General features: G+C 34.8%; 5 protein-coding genes across 6 annotated transcripts in view; 3 read left to right on the top strand and 2 right to left on the bottom strand.

Moving 5' to 3' along the window:
• LOC135681853 (uncharacterized) overlaps positions 1-7240 on the top strand; it is a 90741-nt gene extending 83501 nt beyond the window's left edge. The window contains exon 55 of the mRNA XM_089112933.1: positions 367-7240. Coding sequence (XP_088969059.1) covers positions 367-949 — 583 coding nt within the window. The 3' untranslated portion in view covers positions 950-7240. The remainder of the gene's footprint in view (positions 1-366) is intronic.
• On the bottom strand, positions 4419-21685 carry LOC135681860 (tyrosyl-DNA phosphodiesterase 1). 2 transcript variants are annotated; one of them, XM_065196486.2, is made up of 19 exons: positions 21582-21685; positions 13593-13751; positions 13203-13334; positions 12691-12734; positions 12368-12423; positions 11844-11940; positions 11064-11098; positions 10767-10859; positions 10310-10397; positions 9871-9953; positions 9307-9385; positions 8986-9174; positions 8475-8523; positions 8182-8248; positions 7344-7451; positions 6872-6974; positions 5952-6003; positions 5298-5357; positions 4419-4554 (listed from the first exon to the last, which is right to left on the bottom strand). In XM_065196486.2, exons 2-19 carry the CDS (start codon positions 13738-13740, stop codon positions 4481-4483), a joined length of 1557 nt encoding a protein of 518 aa, XP_065052558.2. In that variant the 5' UTR covers positions 13741-13751; positions 21582-21685; the 3' UTR covers positions 4419-4480. The 2 variants fall into 2 exon arrangements, with proteins under 2 accessions (XP_065052558.2, XP_065052557.2); XM_065196485.2 differs by having other exon boundaries at positions 13203-13346; positions 21582-21684.
• Positions 13746-21543, top strand: LOC148958240 (uncharacterized). The gene has a single exon (XM_089112981.1). It carries the CDS (start codon positions 16470-16472, stop codon positions 19092-19094), a length of 2625 nt encoding a protein of 874 aa, XP_088969107.1. The 5' UTR covers positions 13746-16469; the 3' UTR covers positions 19095-21543.
• Positions 21659-23546, top strand: LOC135681863 (B9 domain-containing protein 2-like). The gene has a single exon (XM_065196490.2). The coding sequence runs from the start codon at positions 21712-21714 to the stop codon at positions 22237-22239; it is 528 nt and encodes a 175-aa protein (XP_065052562.1). The 5' UTR covers positions 21659-21711; the 3' UTR covers positions 22240-23546.
• Positions 23445-25911, bottom strand: LOC135682752 (protein mab-21-like 2). The gene has a single exon (XM_065197771.2). It carries the CDS (start codon positions 25702-25704, stop codon positions 24271-24273), a length of 1434 nt encoding a protein of 477 aa, XP_065053843.2. The 5' UTR covers positions 25705-25911; the 3' UTR covers positions 23445-24270.
• Positions 25912-26755: the final 844 nt, after the last annotated feature.

A 26755-nucleotide genomic window follows, 5' to 3' on the forward strand; every position in this document is an offset into this window, starting at 1 on the left:
ATACATATTAATCATTTTAGCGCTGGCTCTGTCCAGAGCAAATTGTCATGGATTTATGAAAAATACTTACAGCTTCATGTAATGGGGTAGTAGGAAGAACTGAAGAAAATTCTTCTTTTTCGATTGAGGTGCATAACATACGTTAATATACATACTATATGTAACTGAATTTTGGTTCTACCCTGTACCCAGTTTGAGGTAACGTTGGAAAGGACCTCTTCACTTTCAAAATGAACCACATTTTTTGTCCTATTGCCTGCTCCGTTTTCAAAAAATAAGAAGAAAAAAGCAACATTTTGCAACCATTAATAAAGCAATATAAAGTTTGATATTGTTCAGTTATAAATGTGAAACTCACTTTTTCAGATATCCATGGTATTTCTTCGGGAAAATTCGCCTTGGTGCCTTGAAAAGTTCTCCAACAAACGATGAAACAGAACAAACATTAGGAATTAAAATGGTGTACATCCATCCATCTTACAATTCTGTTACAAATGAGGCTGACATTGCCCTTATTAACGTTGAAGGTCAAATAAATTTAAATGAAAATGTGAATGCAATTTGTCTTCCGAAAAATGGCACAGTCTTTGAGCCAAATACTATATGCACCACTTCTGGTTGGGGAACGAGACGATTTCTTGGCAAACCATCCAAGACACTTGTCCATGCAACCGTTCCTCTTGTTTCAAAGACTGAATGCAACATGACTGGGCCATATAAAGGTAAAATAGGAGAGGACATGTTATGTGCCGGTGACAAACTCGGGCGCAATGATACGTGCCAAGGAGATGGTGGTGGACCACTGACCTGCGAAGTGTTACCAGGGAGACACGTTTTGGTTGGCATTTCAAGCTGGGGTAGTGGCTGCGGCTTACCTGAGAGGTACGGAGTATACACTGAAGTGAGGAAGTACCTCGATTGGATTTCAAGTACGATTGAGAGAATGTAATTTAGATGAAATTAGAAAACGAATCAATTTTAGTCTGTATCTATCGATAACAATAACATAAAAAAACTGGAACCAGCCCAAGAATCAGCAGCAATTTGATAAACACCGCGCTGTTTGGGTGCTGGTAAAATGTAGCAAACTGGCATTGGATGGAAAATTGTGGCGAGCAGCCTCGATTATATAATCATACCGGTGTGGTCCCCCTGCTCGCGCCATCAACACAGTTGAAGATTTCTTATTTATTCGATAATACAATGTTATTATAAAAAATTGCTGCCATTTATAATATGAAACTGCAGATATGTGATAAATAAGGCTCAATCTCTCTTAAAGAGCCCTCTATGAACTCTAGATTTCATTGGCTCTGTGAAATTCTAGCAGACCTATCAATCACTGATTCTTCAAGCGTGCAGTGCCCTTTTCACCTGAAATGATAGTTGTAGTACTTCCTTTAGAGAAAAATCTCTAACTTTGGACAAAATGAGATTTAGATAAGATAATTTAGATAAAATTTGGATTGAAAAGAATCTTTTATGGTTAGGCCTCATTCAAATAACTAAAATTTGTTGTTTGGCAAAATGGGCGTAGATGACATTGAGGCTGGGGGTAAGGGGGTGGCTGATGCCAAATTGGGCAAAATTCATCGTATTTTAGGCCCACCTAGGCAATTTGAAAATGGCAATAGGTTGAACACTGCAGCTGTACATTCAAATAGGCGTTAATTAGAACTAGAATATTGTTGCATGTACAGGATAGATTAACAATTTTCCAGACGTTATGTGTTGGTGATTCTGGCGCCACAACTAAGAAAATAGCGTTGATAATCATTCCGAATCTTAAATCAGAAATTATGAAATTGGTGGATTGGAAGTAGAAACTTGGACCAAACAAATATGGCTATATCCAATATTGCAGACTTCAATTCCACGGTACAAAATTAGGCTAAAAGTAAAGGATTGATTTAAATAATTTTCATTGTAATGATATATCCAAAGAGTTAGGCCCCAGAACTTAATGACTCGTGTGATATTTTCATTAGATAGGTCTAAAGATACAGTTTTATTTAAGAAATTTATTACTGACCATTTAAGCTTCTAAGTAGAGGCTATTGCTTGAGCTATTGTAGCAATTTCTGAAAAATGAAAAGCTCTAGATATGCAAAGAAATTTCAGGAAATTTTTCAGTTCTAGGGTTTTGAAAACTACTCTATTTTGCAACTAAAGATAAAGCCTTGATAACAGCTAAAAATCCTCAGACATTCTAAGAAGCAATTCTTTGCATATTACCTATTTTTAAATTTCAAAGTGTTTGGCCTTTTAATCAGATCAAAAGTCTATATACTGGCCCTGATTTTTGTGACAGAAAGTAGTTATTTGATATAAAAAAGCTTGCAAAATAAACAGGATCAAAGAATTTACTTGAAAATGATAACATATCCGTGATAATATTATTAATTTGTCAGTAGAATATTGTTTAGAAAATCAAATAAAGCTTGTTAGCATTTTTCCATTTTTTATTCACCGCACAGTAAAAGTTATATCAGAAATTGTGTGGAAACTTCATAGTTATTCTAATATTTTTAGATTCGGGTAGCCTTTTTGTCGGGTTAGGCGAAGAACTCATACCAAATCCTTCAAAAAAGACAATACGTTTCATATTCGCATCTGGACATAAATTTTCTGTTTACCTTTGGACATTATCCGAAGTTTATGACGAGTGTCGGACAAAAAGTACTTTAGCATGATTTGATATGGTTCCGCTCTTTCATGCTGTTACGTATAATATCTTTGGTAATTGTCCAATGAATGATGCTGTAAACTTTTCAACGAAACAAAAGACTATAGCCTCAAGAAGGGAAAATTTTAGGGAAAAATTTAAAAAAGTATTTAATGGTTTTGGTAATTGCACATTTTGTTATTGCTAGAAAATTTTCTACAAACGTCAATTCTATATATAGCCTTAAAAAGACACCTTTTAAGCATGAATCTAGAATATTTAAATTGTTTTGTGGTTATCAAATTTACTTGGCTGGAAAAATTTTCGACAAAAAGTTTGGGGAAAATGATTGAATGGCTTAATATTATAATGGAAATGGCTTAGAAATAGGCGAACATTTTATCACAGGTTTTGAAAAAAATTTAAATGGTTTTGTCCAGTTTACAGAGCTGGTAAATTTTCGACAAAATGTCAAGACAGTAGCCTTAAAAAGGGAAAATTATTCAATGAAAGTAGTAATTAAGAATGAAAATTCGTAATGAAAGTTTATATAAGCTGGAGAAGTTTCACCAAAACATTAAGACTACTGCCTTAAAAAGGCATGTCTTGAAGTATAATATTAGAAAAAATTGTAACAGCTTTTTGCATTGTTCAATTTATTTGGATGGAAAATTATTGGCCAAATGTCAAGATTATGGCCCTCAAAAGGCAAATTTTAGTATAAATTTTTATCAAACTAAATTAGTTTTGATAATTTTCCAATGCATTAAACGAAAACTTTGTTTGCCAATTGTCAGGACTAGAATCTTTAAAAGGACAATTCTTAGCATAAATTTGGGAAAAAAGTAAACAAAATTGGAAATTGTTTCGCTAAGCTGGAATATTTAAAAATTGTTTCATTTGATAAGCTATATTAAATTTGAAAACTACAGTCTTAAAAAGGGCAAGTTTTTAGCAAAAAATTGGAAAATTTTTTAAATAGTTTAAGTAATTTTTATATTTTTATTAAGCCGGAAAATTCTGGCAAAATATTAAGAATATAGCCTTACGATAGGATAAATTTTAGCATAAACTTGAAAAAAATGAAATAGTTTTAGCTGTTTTTTTCATTGATTGGCTGGAAATTTATTTGCAAAATGTAATGGCTATTGCTTTTGCAAATGGGTTTGAAGTTGGAAGCATAAATTTCGAAAAAGAAAACTTTAGTGAAAAACTGCATAGAATCTCTCCTAGTATTTATTCATTCAAAATTTTTAGTACACTAGTACTTAACAACAGCAATTTTGACAAGCTCACAACAGGTCACCTAAAATTCTACCCTTAATTAGCTTAAGGTTCAATTTTCACGCATAAAAATACTTATTTAAACTACCTTAGCACAAATCAATTACATTACAAAAACTTACTTAGATTGTCTTACAACATGCCATTCAAAAATAAATTTGGTTCGAAAAAGGAGATGTCCATATTGAAGAGCTGTCGAATAATGGCCTATTTTGGAAATTCCTTTCTGAGTAGATACAGCCAATGCACTTTAACAATTTTGTGTAAATAAGAAAGCATTAGCATACATTGCAATAAGCTTAGGAGGTAGAATTTACTAAAATGAAAAGAGTTACTAAAATGTCGTAAATTTCCAATTCAAGCAATTCAAAGCTCTTGATGTGCGAGAAAACCCCTGGCTGTAAATTCTTCGCTATTGAGATTCTTTATCACTTTCTAGATGTAGGTTACTTAAATGAAGAACGCCATCCAAAGCATTGATGGCTCAGTGTTCGCTGATACAAATCCTTCAAATTGGTATCAAAACCGCTATTATCTTCTTGGCATCCATGTTCCTGACAAACTATCTGGCTTCAAGTAATTACGATCCCATATCCATGGACTGTCTATAAGAAATACGCGTATAAAAACACGATAAAATTTCATTAAGACAGTTTTAATAGCAAAAATAGAAGTTTCAATTGAAGATAACATATAGATAACATGTAAGCAGTAGAAAAGTGAAAATATTTTCTGTGCATACTCGAAATATTTGATACTGTTAGTTTAAAAACACTTAATGGTTTATATCCATTCATGGAAAGAAAAATGGCAAGACCAAAATGTTTTTATATATTAACTGAAGAAATTAGGATATTACGTTTCAGTTGATACCATTCTTAATAATTTTTATGGAGTACCCAAATATACTTCCGACCTTTTTTCATTATATTTATTGATTTTCCACGAATATTTAACTACAAAAAGGGTTTTCAAGTTATAATGAAATTCAAAGTTCTGCATATAATGACTTAAAAACACTTTCACGATTTGATAAAGACAAAATATCTCTCCATTAAACAATCCACACCCTAGCAAGTTTCGAAAGCGTAGCGAACCCTATATTAGATTCGAAGGCTTGCTTTTAAGAATGAAAATGAACAACACAGCAATTTAAGTTCCCTTTGAAGCAAAAGAGTTAATACTTCATATGTAATAAGAAAATTAGTAACATATATTTCAGGGGTACCCTCATAAGATATAATTTCCGGCGTTAAAATAAAAATCAAATTTCCGTTACAATCCTATGGAAACTGCTAGTTGACACTGGAATTCATTAAACAGATAAAACAATTAGCTAATTGCCTACCGTCCGGCAAATACGCCGTAAGTGGAACATCATAAGGAAGTTGCAATGAATACGAAGAACCTTGAAATAAAAAAATCATATCAAGAAAAGATGCATAGCAGAATAGATACAGTTGCAATGAGATGAGCGCTGGTGGAAAATTTTCAGAAAAGCAAAAACTAGAAAAAAACAAAAAAGATTGACACTTTTACTTTGAATTGACAGAAATTTGCAAGCTAAAAAGAATCAATGATGAATAGAGAGATGTGAATGCAATATTGTATTTCTATAATAGTTCATGAAATGAATAGGCCAACGAAAATAACTGCTATTGAGAGCTGTTACGACAAACTTACATATTTATATTTATTATATCATCTTTAATCGAAACATAATGCAAGTAATGTAGAATATTATGCATGCAAACAGGAAAATTAATTCATTTTTTATTAGTTGACATATAGTTAGGGGGGGGGGGGCTAAGAATATTTATTTACAAACCAACAAATCTAAAGAGACATCTGTGAAGAAATCTAAGTTTATTTGAAAATAATTAGATTTGTTTAAATTTAAAAGTAGGACAACATTTTCCGCGAAACTTTTATTTTCGTGAGTTCCTTTGACTCCAAGACCAAATCACTTTGCTTTTTTTAAAAGTAAACCCAACAAACATACCTGAATTGGTTTTGTTTTTCCCCAGGATGTTAAAAGATTTCGATTCAGAACTCTAAAAAAGACAGCTATCGGTTAGTTAAACTGTAAAGTATAGTATATTTAAGAACATACAACCTTTCTTTGACTAAGAAGCTTATGTTTAAGCCTTTTTCTTCAAAAAACCAAAAGGACAGCCCTGCTATGGCCAGGCATCACCAACCAAATGCATCACAAAATACGCTATTTGGATGTGGACCTAATGTAAGAGCCTTTGATCATGCAATTCCCATGCACATTTTTGAATCAAGACCCAAGAGCACCATGACACTTGCAAAAGTAGGTTCTTCTTTACTGGGACATACAGTACGATAATCGTTAATATAACAGTCGATTTTCCTCTTAATTTCACAGATTAATTTCCACCAGAAAGTTAGGTATTTATTTCGTTAAAATGCAATACTATTGAAAATTTGGAAAACAGAATATTTCGACATATGTCTGCAGGAACAAATCAATGTATTAAGATCTAATGTGATAACAATATTTAATGCAATAAAGATATTCGTCTTTTAGACAGCTAGAAAATATTTAAACAAACGACTCCATGCCACTGCCAGGCAATAATGAACTGATTGCCTGTTGTATTCATTATACCATATGAGGGAGGGTTCACCAACGGCAAGGTACAAAAAGGCTTCGCTTCAAGTGGAAGGAAAGAGACAGATACAAGAATAGTGTAGGACCTTTTAAAGTTCGTAAAGTATTTAAAGATTTTATTCCTAGAGTGTTTATCTGTTCGACTATATTGAACCAAAGTTATTTTCTTGTTAAGGTTAAGGCGAGGCATTAGTAATAAAATGGATACATGGCCACTTCTAATGACATCGAATAATGAACTTTGCCTTTCATCGAATAAAGATACAGACTAAAAACGAACTCACAAATTGCTGTGGGATCATTAAGACACCAATCTCGAACGATCGGATCATCAATTGCGACTCTTTCTTCTCAAATGCACCCCAAGCTGCCTTCGAGAGGTTTGCACTGCAAATAATAAAAAATTGAAAATAAAAAATGCTACACTTTAACAACAAACTGATTAAACTGTTCTCAGAAGACTCTAGAAATATTGTTTGTTTTAAAAGCACGAAGGAAGGTCAACTAAAATACGAGAAAAGATTTCTAGGCTCAAAATGAGATCTTATACAATAAATCATTTCACTGATCTTAAAAGCAAGGCAACATACAACCCTAGAAATCACGATACCTGGGAGTCTGATAATAAAAATGGCCGGACATCAAAACAAGAATCAAAGAAAAAACTTACTAAAAATCTTGATTACAGGTTTTCTACATAAACGAGAACAAGCATTAACTAAGTCGCTAGTAATAACTGCAAGAAAAGCAGAAAACCTCGTGAGAAGAAACCATGCAGCTTCATTGCTATCAGGTGAAATCCGTGAATAAGATTTTATATGCGGCAAAGCACGTGTCCTTCCTAACTGAGTTGACTTCCACTGGCTGGAATGAAAAGAAAAATCAAGTTTAGATTACTCACTGCATAGGATAACGATGAAAAGTCTTGCCCCTTGTTCGATGCGTCTGCCAGTTGACAAAAAAATATTGTTAATGAGTCATTAAAAAATGTCGAGAACCAATAGATCTTCTTAAAAGTTATGAGCAGAAAAGAGCATAAATTTGCTGACAAAAAACAATCAATTTTTTAATATATCTTTACAAAAATCTGAGGGTATATTGGACACTTTTAACAATTAACAGTTTAATATCAATTTAGGTACTTCCCTCTCCTACCATCATCCAAAAGATTGACAATCCGAAGAATAACAGAGCGAGCCCAGTTCCGTGCCATCTCAAGCTTTTCATACATTTTTTATAACAAGCAAAGAGCCTAAATGATATATTCACCATTTTCTAAAAACTGTCTATAAATAGTCTGTAAATTCCAAGGAATAAATTAATCATTGTTTCAATTTTAACTAGATAAACAAATCTTAACTCTTGTATTGCCAACGTCGACAATCCATTGAAAGATATTTTTAAAGATCTGGTAGAAGTTTGCAATACATTAGACTCCAGTTATATTCCCACCAAATGTTACTTGGAAACTTGTGACTGTAAACGGGAATGACCGTAAACGGAGCCAAATTGAAAAGTTTTGGATAAATGAATGTAACCAGTAGTGTGACTTTAAGCGGAGAGACTATAAGCGAAGTCGACTGTAAATACTTACTGGAAATATTCCAGCAAATATAATTGCTTCCGTGCGTTGTTATCTGCGTATGGGAGCGAGCCGCCAGCTGCAATTGAGTACACAGATATGAAAAATATACATCAGAAACATTCCTTTTAAAGAAAATCATCTTGAAGAAAGTTTTAAGAAGAAATATTTTCTGCAGGCTAATAAAAAAGACAAAATACTTTTACTTACAGCAAAAGGAAATAAATGTCGGTACTTGGTTTGATCTGGATGACGTGGGTATTTACTATAAACTTGGGAGTTACCAATAGATATAAACAACCTACCTTTATAACCTTCCAAACTTGTTCTTACATTCTCAAGACTCGGGAAAATCTGTCGGATGATGAAAAATTGCCGCTTTTAGGTGATGTGGTAGTAAAATTAACTGGATTTAAAACATAGATTTTGTTCTATCCTGCTTGTTTGGTTTTTCTGGGTAACTATTTCTGTAGACTTAATAAAGATTTGTTTATACAAATGAATAAGAAATACCAATAATACTTTTACTTGTAACAGGTATGTGTATTACTGAGTTGTAAAACATAACCAAAAAAATCCAAGACAAAATAGAGACAGGAGAAAAACTGGTGTAAAACGAGGGTCTGTTTGCTAGGGTGTTTATCGCTTAAACCGACTATATGGGAAATAATGAACAATAGTGTAAGAAGAGATAAATGCAACACAAAAACAGTCCTTGCAAACTGATTTATAGCTACATTTAAAAACCAACAAAGTAATTGAAATCAAAAGAATAAATATGAGCTTTCGTCAAAGTAAACCAATAAAGAAAGATACCAATTTCAAATCAGGTAAATTTGCTTTTTGAATTGATGGCTTTCTACGGACAGCTGCCAAACTTTCCAACCATTCAGCACAAAGCCATTTCTTTTCGTCAGGTCCTAAAGAACCAATGCTTGAAAACTGCGCTAGCACAGGCCAACGTCTATCCACAAATTCATTGTCTGGACCAAACAGCTCTAAAAGCTAGAAACAAAAGGTGTCGTTGGACTTACTCAAACAGTAAAGAGTCGTCTTGAAACAGAGCGTTACTAAGTATGGTATTAAGTATTAGTAAGAGTATTTTAAACCGTTATTTTTCAAAAGAAATTCACTTACGCTTCGCAATCTAAGATGACCCCATTTGTACTTCGAGATTCCTACGTGTCTCCCAGGCACGGACGCAACAATCCGAGCCCTGAAAAATGGTTGATAGAAACAAATAAAATGATTGCAACGTAATTGTTTACTTGAAATACAAAGTTTCAAATATGCATGCTCTAATTCTAATCAAGAGAGTTTGTCTCTGTCTTATGACATTGAATGTTTAACAACTGTAAAATTAAAGTCACTAACCACAATAATTGATATATTTAAGGAAAATGCACTGATCAAATTAGAAAGAAATCCTCCAACCAATGCTAAGAAAATTATTTGATGAGCAGATTTTAATTGTACTTTTTTTTAACGATATCTCACAGTCCCTACAGCTAGCAATAAAAGCCCTTCATTTAATCTTGTTCATTGCTAGTAAAATGTTGGATAAAAAGTATTGCTATAAAACCTTTAAAACAAAGAGATAGCAAAGAAATGAAGTTCTAAAAAGTTTCTCTAAATGATGAAGCATTTCATAATCAAAGGTTCAAGATGGAACGAAGGGGATTTTGCTAATCTGAATCTTACTTTGCTCCAGTCATGTCATGATCCTTGATTCTATTTCTCCAAACATCGAGCTTAGAACTGCTACCATATGCATCCAAGTATTCCTAAAGTGCATCCATGGTTACAACACGGTTACAAGTAATTGTATTTAAAGTGTTCTACAGAGTTTTGCACTCTTTTTAAAGCCGATTTGTATTTTTTCCAAAGAAAGCAACATTTATACGTCCAAACAAAAAACCAAATTCTACTTCTATTTGCCAGAAACTTTCAGGAAAAACCCAGAATCATCAGAGAGCTGGAAATCCTGACTTCTAAAATTTCAGAGGACTACTAAAACTGAGCTAAAAATGGGGTTGTAAGTAGCATGATTTTTGAAGGAAATAAATTCATATACTGCACCTAGGCAACGGAAAAGTAAATGTTCTGCAATTTTACAGCATCAGAAAACTTAAATCCTTACCAGGAGGTCTTTTTTGAATTCATCATTCTGCAGGTTATCTTGATTTTGCTTCGTAGATAACTTGGGGAATTTCGGGCTCACCCAGACACTAACAAAATCAAGAATTTTTATAAATACCACAAAAGTCGAGAGGTTGCCACCTAGTCTAAAAAAGCTTGATAATTATAGCGTTCCCAGAAGTATATACTTTATAAATCTGCGTGTTAGCTGCGCCTTCCTCGCGATATTCCTAAGTTAACAAATTCTACGTGCTGTGTACACATCTAACAAACTTCATTCTAGTGAGATTCGGCAAGACTTTTGCTAAAATCACAGTCGTAAATGATGGTCGAAGTTACTTTATGAGCGTTCAATAATCGCTACAAAGCAGGTTTACTTTCAAACAAATTTGCTTGTAAAAATGCTATGAAGATTTAAAGGTTTTAAGAAATGCTTAAAATTTGGGCACAAAGGTTACCCTTGCGTCTTTTGGTCCCAATCTTGCTCAATTAAATTTGCCGTATGTATTGCCACCTTTAATCCATCGTTATAAAGAAGGAACATCATTTTGCTACAAAAAAACAAGATGCAATGTTTTGGGACAGTAGATGAGGGTCATTTGACTTTAATTCGCTACTTATTGCAAAAAATGGTTGCAGCAAAGATATGATTAAAGGACATATATGTAGGTTCATTCAGAGAGGTGACAATATAGAGGCATAGGACAAGCAATCAAAATGATAAGGATGTAGCAACTTGAATAACCATAACACACCTATGATGGGTGCCATATGCTATGGTGAGCTCTGCCTGTTAATGTTAAGAGAACATAAAACTTTGATGAATTTAAATTCAGGATCTAAGACAAAGAGCATTATAAGATTGACTCTTGGGTAATTAAAGAAAACTTTAAAAAGCAAGACTGTGAAATAAATCATTCTTCCATGCTGCTGTACGAACAACTACAAATACAAAAAATACAAAAACGAATACGAACACGTCATCAGTGATGCCATAACAAACATAATCGTAGAAAAGGAAACTTTCAAATTTGAACAAAAAAGGAAAAACGGTGCCATACAATTGAAAGAGTTTTTGGCTAACAATTTCCAGAAAACGAAACGGTAGATTATGACAAAAAAAGGACGAAATTCACTTTCCGATGCAGGTAGCCTAGTACTTGCTTGAATGAATGGTACGTTTGACTGGCACTTTATCTTGAAGAATAGGTGGCCTAGGCCTTAGGCAATGGGGGACACCTTGGGGGGGAAGGTCCCATATTTTGAAGGACAGAGGTCTTGTTCTAAAGCAATGGAGAAATGTCATGTCATCTTATCAAAACTATAGGCTTGCCCCCCCCCCCCAATATTTAACTTAGTGTCAGCCCTGGCCCTAGGATAGATTGTCATTCACTATGGCAAGGCCAAAAGCTTTGCATCAGGCTAGCCTGAACTTGAGATTGCGTGGCTATTATTCTTTTAGAAAGCATCTATTATAAAAGCGTTTTCACACTTGAGCAATGTACAACAAAACAAAAGGGATATATAGCATTTGCCTGAACAAATTCAATGTTTTTGAATGATGCAGCTTCTGCTTCTAGATTTGCTTTACTTTGACCAGAATCTCCATGAACAATAAGCAATGGCTTTCTCCTAAAAACAATAAGAATGAGCTGAATTTATGAAAACTTTTTAGACACTTTTTGAGCCTTCTTGTAAAATATAAAGCAAAAAAGCCATTTCTATATCACTGTGAGTTAACTGTAAGAAACTGACTGTAATTTTTCTTAGACGATTGTGTTAATGGAGCAGCCCTGCTATCTGTGAGATAAAAAGCACTAGCCAATATGTGGTTTTAATACCTAGTCTCTTTGCCTAATGACTTCAATTCCTTTCCTGGTGGCTTCCATTGGTAAATGAATATGACTAATATATTTACACCTTACTGTGGCAAAGAAATCAATGTTCATGCAATACAATTGACAGCAAGGAAAAGTAATTAAACTTTAGAAATATTTAGCCTAGCAAAAAGATCATTATTTGACAATATTGACTGAAATTGTTTAGAAAATCTGCAAACCTTGTTTTTACAGGATATTGTTGCATCAGCCAAGAAAGGTCAAACATGTAGTTGAACTAGAAGGCAATAATTCAAAAAAAACTCAAATGGCTTAGCATCTGAATGAAAGGAACTTACCTAGCTCAGACATTGAAAAGGGCAAAAACATTGGAATCTCTACAGGTTTATAAATTAAATTAATAACTTTAATGTTATACAACATAAACCATGTAACAAATACATACAGCTTTCTTAAGCCTTCAATTTTTAAGATAACTAAATCCTTGATTCAAAACAGACAGGGTTGCTTTCATGGACCTCTTAGTCATACAAAATATATTTACCTGAGCAGATGCTTCTAGGTCACCATCTTCCTCTGATAGAATATCTATAAGAAGCAATTAAAAGAGAAATTCAGCTTAACAATTTTATTTCTTATTGCTGCAATTGATTAGATGCCAGTTGTCAGTCCTTGATTTCTGCACGGGAAAGTCTACTATACAGTAAATTCTGGCTTATTAAGGTGTAGCTCCATCTGACTGGAGCAGGAGGGAGGGGCTGGGAGATACACCCTCTGATAGGAGATAAAAATTTCTTAATACCACACCCACACTTAATACCATATAGACACTTGATACTCTTAAGCAATGGTATAAAAACTTATTACAAATATAGGGCACAGGTGTCGGTAAAAGTAGATATGGTGGCACAGGGAGAATTTTCTAATAAGAACTTCAATGTATCAAACATTCGTTAGCAATGAAAAGCTGTTTAGGGATTGTTTCCTCAATTGTATTTTTTGGATTAATGAAAAACTATGCAATCAAATGCTAATGTAATGACAAAAATAACTTACCTTTTATTCCAATAGCAACATTCTTCTGATTGTACTCTGCTGATATTCCTCGGACTGAGGTTACATATAATGGTACATGATTTCGGGAAGTAGCTGTCAACTCTTCACAGTTCAATTTTTGTCTTTTTGCTACTGGAGTTGTGGCTAAATTTTAATCAATTATTAGTTTGAAGGGGACACATATGAAGATAGCAAGTGAACGATGAAATTATCTCAGAAATCTTGGAGTCTCTTATAAATCACTTAGAAATTCATATAGAGATTAAATTTTTTCAATCGAGAGAATAATTTCATCACACATAGATCAATGATTCAGTCGATCAAATATATAAATATAAAGCAGAACATGTTCAATCTAAAGCATTATTGAATTAGAATAAAGTGACATACATTTTGGATGTTGAAATTCTTTGAAATGCTGTGGATTCTTTCGGTAACACTTTTTTCCATATTTACACATTGGTTTATTAGCATTTTCTTCAATGTCACAACTGGCTTGTCTCTTAACTGGTAGTGACAATGCAGGCTTTTCTGTCATCACTATGTATGCTGAAAATCACAACAAACAATTAATCTATATGGCATGAGGGGTTAGCAGACTAAATCCAAGTACCTCATGTTGCAAAGACACGAGGTATATGCAAGAGCTCTGAGAGTCTAAATGGAAAATGGTTGGTGTGAAATAATTTTTTTTAATGCAAATCAAGGTCATGATAAGAAAAACAATCAGCTTAGGCTATACTTGTTCACAAAGGTTCTAACTCGGGAGGGATCTTCCGATTTGAGAGTTCTTACCTAATCTTCTGCTTTCAGGAAATTCTTTTATGAATCCCATGATGAAAAACATGGAGCAAATAAAGAAGACCTATATGAGTGTATGTAAAGTTTGTCACCGTATCTACGGTATCCATCTCTTTGATGTTTGAACCATAGGTGAGATGTACTCTGGTCTTTGATTCAGACATTTCCAATTCCATGAGCAAGGGAAACATCTGAAATTGTGTGATCAGATGTTTACAGATAAAGGAAGTTTTGGCCAGTTTTTTTGATAAATTTTGAAAAAAATAGTGGTTCAGTAAGCCACGGAAATCATTACCCAATAGTCAGGTGTTTCTCTGGTCATTAGAAATGACTCAGCAGGGTCACAGTATAAAAATACAGCTTGCTTGTCTCCTTACTGGGTCATTCCATATCAAAGGGGGACAAAAATGTTGGAAATGTAACCCACCCTCTCAGAATTGTCCAATTTTTTGTAGTGTTGTTCACACTAATGAGATAGGAGCTTCCTGCAAATTTCAGCTCAATACCTTCATTTGTTCCAGAATGAGAGCCACTTGAAATTTGCACCAAATTCGCTCGAACTTCTCAAATCAGCCATTTTGAATTTTTGCCGCAAGTCTTTTTGGCAAAATTTAATGTCTCTTTTGGAATTTTGCACTGAAAATGTCTCTTCTGGGTAAATCAATACTTAGGAGTTTGAAAATGACATCAGAAACCTGCTAACATCTACAGAAAAGCAATGAAATGTCTGTATCCAAGGGTTGCTTTTGTCCTTAGCAACTACGCTACCCCCATTCATGTCACTTTTTGACAATGTTGCCAAAATGTGACAAATCCCAACTTTTGTATATTGAATATATAGTGTCTTAGCTTGACAAGAGCAAAAAATCAGAGATAGTATTTTTTCTTTTTTTGAGATATCTTTGTTTCAAAATGTCAGATTTTAATGAAAAAGTTTCAAAATTTGTATGGTCTGATAGGGAGATTATTCAGAACCGAACATTTTCTTAAAAGTCCAAATACAAACTTATTGCTGGAAGTAAGTGGGAATGGTTTCAATATTGCAAAATAACTTGCCACTAATAAATTTTAATAACTAAAAGTACTTAATAAATGCTTTATTAATTAAAGTCTAACAATGGATTCAGTTCAAATATTCTTCAATTTTTACAGTGTCAGCAGTTTCTAAGGAATAATTCTTTCCTGAGTTTGTCAGTGGAAATGGTGCACTCACTGTCATTAGAATATTCACATATGGAACCCAGCAATTAGTATCTTTAATATACTGAATTCCTCAGTCAAGCCTCTACCTGTTAATGAGGCCCCAACCCTGCAAGTTGGCAATAACCAATTAGTTTCTTAGATAAGACAGAATTTTGCAATTAATGTCAGTATTTATACTTTTGTTTATATCTACCACAAAATTAAGTATGACCAACTGAATAAACCTCCTTAGAATAAGCCCTTTTGTAGAAGCCCCCTTTGAATAATAAGCCTTCTCTTGAATAAGCCCAAACTTATTTTGTAAAATTCATCCGGGCCAATTAAAGACTTACCGTATGCAAAAAAAGACAAGGTTTTATGGTATGCAAACAGTGGGTGGGGTTAGATCAGATAGTACCTTTGGGGAAATTATCTAAAAAAAAAAGACAATCTGGAAGATATTTACTTTGAAACACAATAGAGTTCTAAAGTGATGACGTCATAAATTTTTTTTTAGAATTTTCTAATTTGGATCCCATAACCTGAAAGAGCATCATGAAATACCTCTAAATTTGCAAAATCAGGCAAGTGTATTACGAAAGGTCAGAGATATGGCCACATGTTTAGTGGTTCTCTCCCCATCAAACCTGTGTCTTTTGGTCTCTGTTCATAACTTCATGAACAGAGCCAAAATAACAGTGATTCGTTAGCAAACTTCAAATCTTTCATTAGCCAAATCTCAACCGATTTAAGACATATTTGGCCAATTTTGCGTATTTGAAAGTATTTCATGGTGATCTTTTACGCTATGTGGTTAAAATTTAAAAATTCTAAAAAAAGGTTTTTGATGACGTCACGCAGGTTTTTGATGACGTCTTAAATGTCGGAAACTCAAGCTATATGGAGTTTCTTACAGAAAAATGAGTGTAATTTTCCAATCAGCACTGAGTACACTAATGCACTGTCACCTTTGTTTTTTAAACAGAAGTGTGAACAAATATTCACAACAATCTGTTGTGTGGTTGTGGATGATTTTGTTGTAAGTGCAAACAATCATTCTTTTTGAGAGTATTCTAATGATTTTATGACGTAAGTCACGCTAGAATAACAGGATTATTGAAATGTGTTAAAATATAATTACGACGTAAATCAATATTGCATAATGCATGTCAGGGCTATTCATCGACAACCATTAGTCACCACTTGAATAAAACTGTTGAAATAGCACTTCATTTTCGCAATGCCAATTTACGAAGTAAATGTGCTTCGAAGTTTTATATAAAAATGGACGAAAACAGACAATGCACAGTTGGCGCAACCATGAAAGATCCTTGTCATAAATCCACATATTGTAGAAGAACTGGCTTTAAAATGATAGAATCGCTTGATTCGAAAGTTCGAGAAGTTGTTTTTTGGACATCTGGCGTTTCTTTACTGAACATTGATGCTGATATCTGTTTTCATCACGAACATGTGCTGACTAGAAGATTACCGATGTCATACACAAGATGTTTCAATCCATTTAATGTTCACAAGAAAGAGGTGAAGGGTGGACTGTCCAAAGTTACAATCTTGCTGGCGAAAGACGTGGTGACACTCGGTATTGATGTTGTTCCTGGCCAAAAAATATGTCCTTCTTGTAGAATAAAGGTGAAAACCGAGATCGATTCTTTCGGAAAGGAGTTGGTGCAGTCTGATGAGGAAGTGAATCTTGTCGAAGCTCTAGATAATGAACTATCTTTTTCCTCAAACAAGGAATCAATTGACTCAGCGCTTAGTGAGATCGATGTGTCTCCTTTGAAGCTCCATTCTATCCCCCCTCATTCGAAAATAATGCAGGGGAAGAGGAAATTGAAACAGGCAACACATGCATTTTCAAAAAAGGTAGCCTCTGTGCTGGATATTGACACTTCAGACTTGATTGAAGAGAAGGACCAATCAGAAATTTCTAAAGAGTTAAAAAGAGATTCTGAAGATTTGCAACACATGATTGAATTAATAAAAAAAAAGCTGAAAGTGTGTAACAGGAGGAGACGTATACAGATTTTGACCTTGATTCCACAGTCTTGGTCAATCAGAAAAGCTGCAAGAAAATTCAAGGTGTCCAAGAAGACAATTCAAAAGGCCCAAAGACTTAAAGAAGAGAAGGGGATTCTTGAAATGCCTGATTTAGCTGCTGGGAAGACTCTCGACAATAATGTGATTGATGCTGTAGATGCAATGTATAACGATGATGAATTTACAAGGCAGCTCCCTGGTAAAAAGGATTTTGTTAGCGTCTGCAAAAATGTCCATGTTTCTAAAAGACTGATGCTATGCAACATGAAAGAGCTTTATACAGCCTTCAAGAATAGAAATCCGCAACTGAAAATTGGTTTCTCAAAGTTTGCAAGTTTAAGACCAAAATGGTGTATCCCAGTAGGGCCTAAAGGAACGCATTCTGTGTGTGTCTGCATGATTCACCAGAACTTGAAACTGATGTTAGGTGCAGTCAATTTTGAAAAAAATTACCACGAACTAATTGATTTGATCGTTTGTGATAGGCAATCAAATATGTGCATGGTTCATCGGTGTCAGAAATGCCCTGGCATTAGCAACGTCAAAGATCTCCTTACAAGCATTTTTTTCGAAGGAGAGAAACATTGCAGTGTAGATGACAGTGATGAAGAAAGTGATGTTGAAAGGGAAAACATTGATGATATGGAAGAGTGCATAACATACAAACAATGGACCACCACTGATCGTGCAGAATTGATTTCGGTTACTGCAACAGTGGAAGAGTTCATTGAAGTTTTGTGCGAAAAATTAGATGCAATAACAGCACACTCCTACATTGCAAAGTCGCAAGCAAATTATTTAAAAGAACTGAAAGATAATTTGGAACATACTGAGGTTATAGTGTTAGGCGATTTTGCTGAAAATTACAAGTTTCTGATTCAGGATGAAATACAAAGTTACCACTGGAATCAGAAACAATGCACACTCCATCCCATAGTGGTTTACCATCGCTTCAGTGATAGTTCTGTTCTTGTTTCGGACTCCATATGTTTCATCTCTGATGACTTGGATCATGACGTCACAATGGTTTATCAAATAATGAGCTGCACAGTGGATTATATCAAAGGAAACATTTCTGATACCATTAAATCCATTCATTATTTTTCTGATGGTTGCGCAGGGCAATATAAGAATTGTAAAAATTTCTTAAACTTATGCCACCATCAGAATGATTTTGGAATGGATTGTAAATGGAATTTTTTTGCCACCAGTCACGGTAAATCACCTTGTGATGGCATAGGTGGTACGGTGAAAAGAATTGTGGCTAAGGCAAGTTTGCAGCGACACAAGGAGAACCAATTACTTACGGCAAGGGAAATGTTTGATTTTTGCAAGGAGGAGATTATTGGTATCCAATTTCAGTTCATAGGTAGAGGTGAAGTAGATCAAAAAAGAGAACAACTGAAGGAGCGTTTTTCGTTTTCTAGAACAGTGCCTGGTACAAGAAGCTACCACCAATTTGTTCCGCTAAGAATAAATGAAATTGGGGCAAAGAGGTTGTCTGAAGATGCCAACTATGGAATCAAGTTCAATTTCTCCAACCAGCCAGAAATAATTGAAATGCTAGATGACTTAAATCCAGGAAAATTCGTCATTTCACGATACGATGAAGCTATTTGGCTTGGTGTTGTTTGTCAAGCAGACAAGGATACCGAGGATGTCCAAATCCGTTTTATGCATCCTCAATTTCCCTCACAATATTTTGAATGGCCAAACAGAGATGATGTTTGCTGGGTTCCAAATGTGAATATTCTAATGACAGTGAGTGCACCATTTCCACTGACAAACTCAGGAAGGAATTATTCCTTAGAAACTGCTGACACTGTAAAAATTGAAGAATATTTGAACTGAATCCATTGTTAGACTTTAATTAATAAAGCATTTATTAAATACTTTTAGTTATTAAAATTTATTAGTGGCAAGTTATTTTGCAATATTGAAACCATTCCCACTTACTTCCAGCAATAAGTTTGTATTTGGACTTTTAAGAAAATGTTCGGTTCTGAATAATCTCCTTATCAGACCATACAAATTTTGAAACTTTTTCATTAAAATCTGACATTTTGAAACAAAGATATCTCAAAAAAAGAAAAAATACTATCTCTGATTTTTTGCTCTTGTCAAGCTAAGACACTATATATTCAATATACAAAAGTTGGGATTTGTCACATTTTGGCAACATTGTCAAAAAGTGACATGAATGGGGGTAGCGTAGTTGCTAAGGACAAAAGCAACCCTTGGATACAGACATTTCATTGCTTTTCTGTAGATGTTAGCAGGTTTCTGATGTCATTTTCAAACTCCTAAGTATTGATTTACCCAGAAGAGACATTTTCAGTGCAAAATTCCAAAAGAGACATTAAATTTTGCCAAAAAGACTTGCGACAAAAATTCAAAATGGCGGATTTGAGAAGTTCGAGCGAATTTGGTGCCAATTTCAAGTGGCTCTCATTCTGGAACAAATGAAGGTATTGAGCTGAAATTTGCAGGAAGCTCCTATCTCATTAGTGTGAACAACACTACAAAAAATTGGACAATTCTGAGAGGGTGGGTTACATTGGTGTCCCCCTTTGGTATGGAATGACCCTACTACAACATAAAGATTTCTGATAACACCCACCGTTTTTTCTTTCAAGAACAAGAATTATTTCTTTCAAGAACTTATTTTTGTGAAGTGTTTTTGCAAATTTTGTGGGGGTTGTTATTTTTGGATTGACCCAATTTGAATATTTCAATAAAATTCATTAACCCCGATTTTAAATATTCTTTGGTTTGAACGTCTGTTTTCATCAAGCTAAAACTTTTTGGTAAGTCTTCAAAGTTAGTTGGTTTTGATGTGATCTCTAGTGGAAAACACTTATACAACACATGTCTGTTGTACTTGCTGCTTAACAACACAAATATTGCAAGATGATCTAAAATAGCTTGTGTGTCATATCAGCCTTCTTCAGGTCTCCAATGCACTCTAAAATTAGACTTGATAGATGTAGTTTGAAAGATATTTTTATTAAATTTAGGGTGAACAATGAGAGAGCCCAGAGCAGCATTAAATGCTCACAAACTCCAATTTCCAAAAATTAAGCATCTGTAGCAGGGATGTAGCTATTAAAGGGGGACTTTGTGAAATTTTTAAGTTGCTCTGTCATACAATCATTGCAATTTGAACATGACGAGGGTTGATGTTTTTTTCGAACATTGGTTGAGCAGCCAGGTACATTGGCTGTTTGAGCGGCAGCTGAGATCAGAACATTGATACCATGGGAAGGGCCAGACAAAACTTCATTGCAAATGAGAGGGCAAAATGTTTATAGTGCTCGTGTTTAGTGAAGGCCACAACCATGGTTGGCAGTGATTGAAATTTTGAGATATGACATTCTAGAATTGCCAGAAAATGCATATAAAATATTCATAGCATCAATCAGGAAAAACTTTCTTTTTGATGATAATGACCCATTGGTTGGATTTTGAATTAACACATTTTCTCTTGTCTTAACAAAACAGATGAGATTTTATCAGCTAATGAACATTGCTACTAAAAATTTTGTGCAGAACTGTTATTCAGTGGACTTAGAAAGTATTCATAGTTTGCAAATCTAGAAAATAAATTTTGAAATAAGAACATTAAGAGCACCCGAGCCTGAAATTATCCAAAAAATAAGAACATTAGGTGTTGGCAGAAATTGTATTGTTCTTATAAAAAAGAAGGTAGTGCATCAAAAATTAAAAGAAGGCATTTAACAGAGTCAAATAATAGCAACCGGCTGTTGCTTCCCCTAAAGGCAATTAACCCTATTTCTAAATGCAACAATAACAAACCAACTGTCAATACAAAACTGCAACTAAATGTATTCAGTAAGAAATCATTGAATAATTTTCTATTTATATATATATATATCAAACCTTTTACACCTTTTCATGCATATCAAGCTAAGCAATGCATTTAAATTGCTTTCTTTGTGTTACATGATTTTTTGCTATACTGAGCCCCCCCTCCTTTTTTCAAAAGATTTAACAAGGGGGCTGCACACCCTGAGCCCCCGCTACATCCCTGGTCTGTACTGCTCAAAACTTCACCTTTTGTGTGACAAGTCCCCACTTATTTAAACTTCAATTTTGTTGAAAAAGTGGATGAGACACTGGAATATATTTTAAAAAAGTTTTTAGAAAAATTAACAGTTGCAATGAAAGCAAATTGGTCAGTTTACTAGAATTCTAGCTCTAATGCGGTTTAAACTTCATTAGCATTGAAGACTTTATCGATCAAAAAAGTAGCAGCGTAAATTAAGCGGTCATCTCTTGGCACATTTTAAAGGAAATAACGAAAAAGTATCTTTTTACCATCACCAAAGGCCAATGTGGTCCTGTGTTATGATGTCAGAAAAGCAGTAGCAGCAGAGCAGATTCATGTTGTTGCGAAGGAGCATAGCTGCTCTCCTCTCGTAAATATTCAGAATGTAATGGACGCCAAATGGCTGAAGTTCACATAATCGGACAAATTGTTGGCGCTAGCGGATTTCCATCGCATGATCTTTACTGCAAATGGTCTCTGCACCTTGGTGGATCATGGAAAATTTTAGCTGGTTTCAAAGAAGGTCAAACACAAGTTGATAATCCGCGAAATGAAAATTTTGCCGCCTTTGCACATCCTGTTGATATTCACCTGGCAACAAAGGGCCTAAGCGACTGGCCAAAGTTACATTTTGAAGTATGGCATCAAGATGTTTTTGGAAGAAATGAAATTTATGGATATGGGTTCTGTCACGTCCCTACTTCACCTGGTACCCATAATATTGACTGTGTAACTTGGAGGCCAAAGGGGTCGTACCGGGAACAGATTAGGTCTTATTTTATTGGGGGAGCACCCCAACTGAGAACTTCAGATGTCATTTACACTGGACCAGACCGTTGTCGGTTGTCTACAGTTGCAATGGGGACTGTTCATCTGCAACTCGGTATTATAGTTAGAAATTTTGATAAATTTGGAATAGAATGTTAACAACTGCATTACATATAGTTACTGACATGACTCAGTGCAGTGGACACAAAATGTGATTCCAGGACATTTGGATACAATGTTTCCATAACAAAAATGTCCCTGACACAAAGATGAAGTATCTGAGTTGCAAAGAAAAGGTTGCAAGGTTGAAATTCATTCACTGCTTAGCCTTAACAAATAAATGGATCGGATTATTGCATTCAAAATAAAAAACCTAAAGCAAAGCACCAGAAGTTGGATTGATAAAAAAGTGGAACCTTGTCTTATATAAACCTTGAGAATTCGCCAGTCAACCGTGTGGGCAATGCCCTTGCTAATGACTTAGAGATTTTCATATCAAATTACCAAGCCTTGTGGCCCAAAATGCTCAGCATTCCATCTAACATTTTTTGGTCAGTTTGACTGGGGCTTTAATGCTATTGATTATTCTTATCTCACACTGTGCTAAATGCTTACAGGATCTTACTACTATATGAGTAAAAAAAAGAACTGCTGATCAGACGATTTCAAAATATCCCAGATTCACTAATGGATATACCAATGCATTGATTAGATAGATTCATTCAAACAGTTTTTTTGAAGCTGAAAGATTCATTGTTGGGAACAATTGTTTCAGAAACTATATTTACAGTTAGATTGATGCACCTCTACAATTCTCTTGGTACTGCTATTTAAAAATAATCCCAAATATAATTAGTTTCATGAAAAGATGCAATAAGTTTCGGGTGGTTCAAAACACTTTCGAATGTTTCAAAATTAAACCATTCAAAAATTTCCTGTGAAAATGACACCTAAGAAGATACATGGTTCGGACAGAGGCACACAATCAGTACCAGGTAGAAGGACCAGAGGCACACAATCATTTAGGTTTTATAAACACACATTTATAAAACAAATCTACCAGTAGATTACAGTTTCAGTAAAAAGGCTGTATCATAGCAGCGGCTATTTAAAAGCTCCTAGGCTAAAATTCAAATGTATATATATTTTTAGAACTGTTACAAAACATGTACAAACATAAAGTATATATATAATTGTTGAAATTTTTCAAATCTATGTTTGGTGTTGAATGGTATTGTTTGATGTTGAATGATTGTATTAACTATTTGCATATTGCTTCAATTTTTTTTCAACATGTTATTGATAATTCCAACATCCTCCCGTCGACACTGTGCCTTTGGATATACCTATCAATTTTGTTCTTAATTTTCCATATATATGGATAGCTTTACCATGGTATCTAATCTTGTATTTAAATGTACAAGATGTCACATAGAATCATTTCCCTATGTTGAATTACACACTTTTTTATAAGAACCAGTAAATTTAAGTTCAGGCTGACTGTTTTAATTTTTTCGAAAATCTGAGGCTGGATTGTTCTTAATTTGTTCTTAAATTAAGATGGTGTAAGCAGTGATATTGCTAGCTTTTTCGCTCCAAGGAGGTGTTCAGGCCTCATTTGCCAACAAAGTGAATGAGACAGCCTTAATTTGCAGACAAATTTGAATATTCACCAGAAAAGCACCCACACATTGCTAAAAATCCTCAATTTTGAGAGAAAACGTTGTTCAAAATTGCATTTTGCAGAAGTTCAGCGTCAGTGTTCAAAATTGTTCTTACAAAAAGAAAGAGTGTAATCAACTTTAAAGAGTCTCAAAAGACTAGAAGGTAACAGCCATACGATCTTGGTCCTCATTAGTGACACAAGAACAAACACAAGCACATAAAGCCAGGTGTGACAAAATTATAAGTACAAGGACAAGAACACAAAACCTTTTGTTTTTTTAAGCACCAGCAATGTTCAAAGCACAAGCACAAGTGATGTAAGAAATTAAGCTAGCACTCATCCCTGTATGTAGACCATAGGGCTGAATGTTCTTGTGTTTGTGTCTCTAGTGAAGAACAAGCTTTACGGATGCCCCTCCATAGTGATTGCAAGAAGATTGGTTTTGAAGGGACGTATCTTTGCTTATTCATACCACTGTACTTTGCTAGAAACGTTCCATCAATTACATGTTATCCTTTAGTAATTTATTCCTTAACGATCAAAGGATCAAACTGATCTTCCCATGGCCAGAATTCATTTCTTTTTCTTTCCCATTCACTGCTTAAATACGGCAGTGGATCTTGAATAAGCTGTTCTATAAGTACTGCCATGTGCTCCAGCTCCTCAGAACAGATCCCATCCAGCAAATTAAAAGGGGGGAATTCGGGTTGCCTCTGGAAGTAGTGTGGGATTGATCCATCCAACAAACAGTTTTTTAATCGTTTTAGAAGATCGTCAAATCGATCCACAAGGAAACATTGATCCCATTCTGTAACATCTGGTTGCTCGTCGCACTGGAAGAAAAGTATTGTTTTCAGATGGTATGATGAGATCTTCTTTAACACTTCCTCGTTGTCTCTGATCTCCGTCAGTATTCTCAGGAGCTGAATTCTGCACCCATTAGCCAGGGATCGCATTTTGTTTTTTTCTGCAACAAAGAAAGATACCCTCCAGGCACTGGTAATATCTTTCGGGTTTTGAATACTACAGTCAGGGCACTTAGTTGAATCAGAACTAAGCGTAGTGTCCATTGAGTTCTTTTGACAACACAGGACATGAGAACTTGAAGGACAATCTCGCCGAGCAAAGTCGCTTCTAGAATCAGGAATGCAAAATGCAGGCAAAATTTGAACGTGTATATCTCTGTTAATGACAAGATTGAGGCCAGTCATTCCTTCCACAAACACACTCTTGAGGTCTTTGGGATATTTTTCAATCTTGCCCTGCCTGATGTATTTCCGAATAACATGGACAGCCTGTTTAACATATTTCCTCAAAAGTGATTGTATTTTTGAGGCGGATATAAAACCTCCTTTTGTTATACAATCTTTCCACAATTCTCCTGACATCGGTTGAATACGAACAAACGGGCATTCTCCATAATTTTTAACAAAAAGAGTATCCCTAATTCCAAGTGGAAGATTAAGAATCATTTCGAATTGGATCGAGTCACCTGCTCTCAGACCGTCATATGGTATACCATGTGGTACAAGGCCATTTCCCCGAAAACGGTCATCGACTGTTTGCACTTTACGTAAAATTTTGTGCGTTACCGCATACGCAATATCTTCACATCTTTGTTTTCTTGCAAGGCCTGGTTGTACCCTTTTCTCGTAAAATCGCTGAAGGGCCTTTCTTGTTAAGTCTATGCTACTCAAAGCAGCCACTCCGCTTGCTTTTAACTTTTGGCTGGTAGTGGGGCATGGAATCTTTACATCCTTCGAAGAAGCATCTTTGAGATTTTGTAAATGGCCATTTTCGTTAGCATTCACTTCGTTATCTGATAAATGGGCACCTCTAGGGTAAGGGGTACCAATTTCTTCAAAATCTGACAACTCTGAGTCGAACTCTTTGCTCTGAGAAACAACTGCATCGAGAACCTTGTGCCTGATTCCCAAGTCTGCCATGAAATTTTCCATTGATTTGTTGAAATAAAATAATCCTTATTGAATTGTCTTGCTGTATACGTAGAAAAGCAGCTAAATTTCCGATAGCTGAGGCGAGAAGTGTTCCTGAAATTTTACCATGTAATTGTGATATACGATGAGAGTTAACAAGATCGATGTCGTAGGACTCTTTCTGTTTGCTGACAACGTATCCAATACCATTCTAGTCTGTTCTCGACCTTTTGAATTAATTGATCAAATAAAGGCGATTAGCATTTAAATAAAGCCATTATTGATAGATCAAACAGAACTAAAGGAGTGCAAGAAAAGATCTCCTGGGATTTGACTTTTTAATAATACAGGTCTTTGGTTATATTCCATAGTCTGATTTCATTTTTTAGAAGACGTAGCAGAAATCCAATTACAACAATGTAGGTGGGGCCGAATTAGCGCAGTTGTCTGTTTGAATGAAAGCGGATGGGCAAGAGGAGAATTTTCGCAAAGAGATTAATCTTGCCAAGGCCTAGCATGTTTGCATCACAAAATAACGAAGATTACAGTATCTATGGTTTTATCACGTTAAAAGGTGCGAAAATTGTCTAGGGAAAATCTTTTCTAAGTCCCTTCTAGATTCTCATCCTTATCAGAACATCCAAACCGACCAACGTGGCTCAACTCCTTTCAACTGAAATGAAAAGGAATTTTGGGACCTAAATCTACTTCTATAATTATTTCACTCCAAACTCTTCTACAAATATGTCTGGAGCTCGTTAGGCCACTAGAGAAGGGCAATTTATTTCTTGTAAAAAGAGCACCCTCTGAAGACTGAAATCAGTTGAGCTGGTTGAGCATTTTGACCCTTGATTGTGAAATACCCCTCCACTTTTTACTTTTGCTGCGCATCTGCCTCAGTTTTTCGCTCTAAATTGATAGTTCTGACTTAAATACCTAACTTGTAAATTTTTTGGTACATCTGATTTATGTGTTTTTAAAGCTTTCAATCCCTTTTTTGTGGGGGACTCTTGCGACAAGCAAAAATAACTAGGGAGCTCTTCCTTAATTAGCCTATCCTATAAGCAAGAAA

This window comes from Rhopilema esculentum, chromosome 16 (genome assembly GCF_057945365.1).
Source record: "Rhopilema esculentum isolate cy_ngs chromosome 16, ASM5794536v1, whole genome shotgun sequence".
In the NCBI taxonomy this organism is placed as follows: Eukaryota; Metazoa; Cnidaria; class Scyphozoa; order Rhizostomeae; family Rhizostomatidae; genus Rhopilema; species Rhopilema esculentum.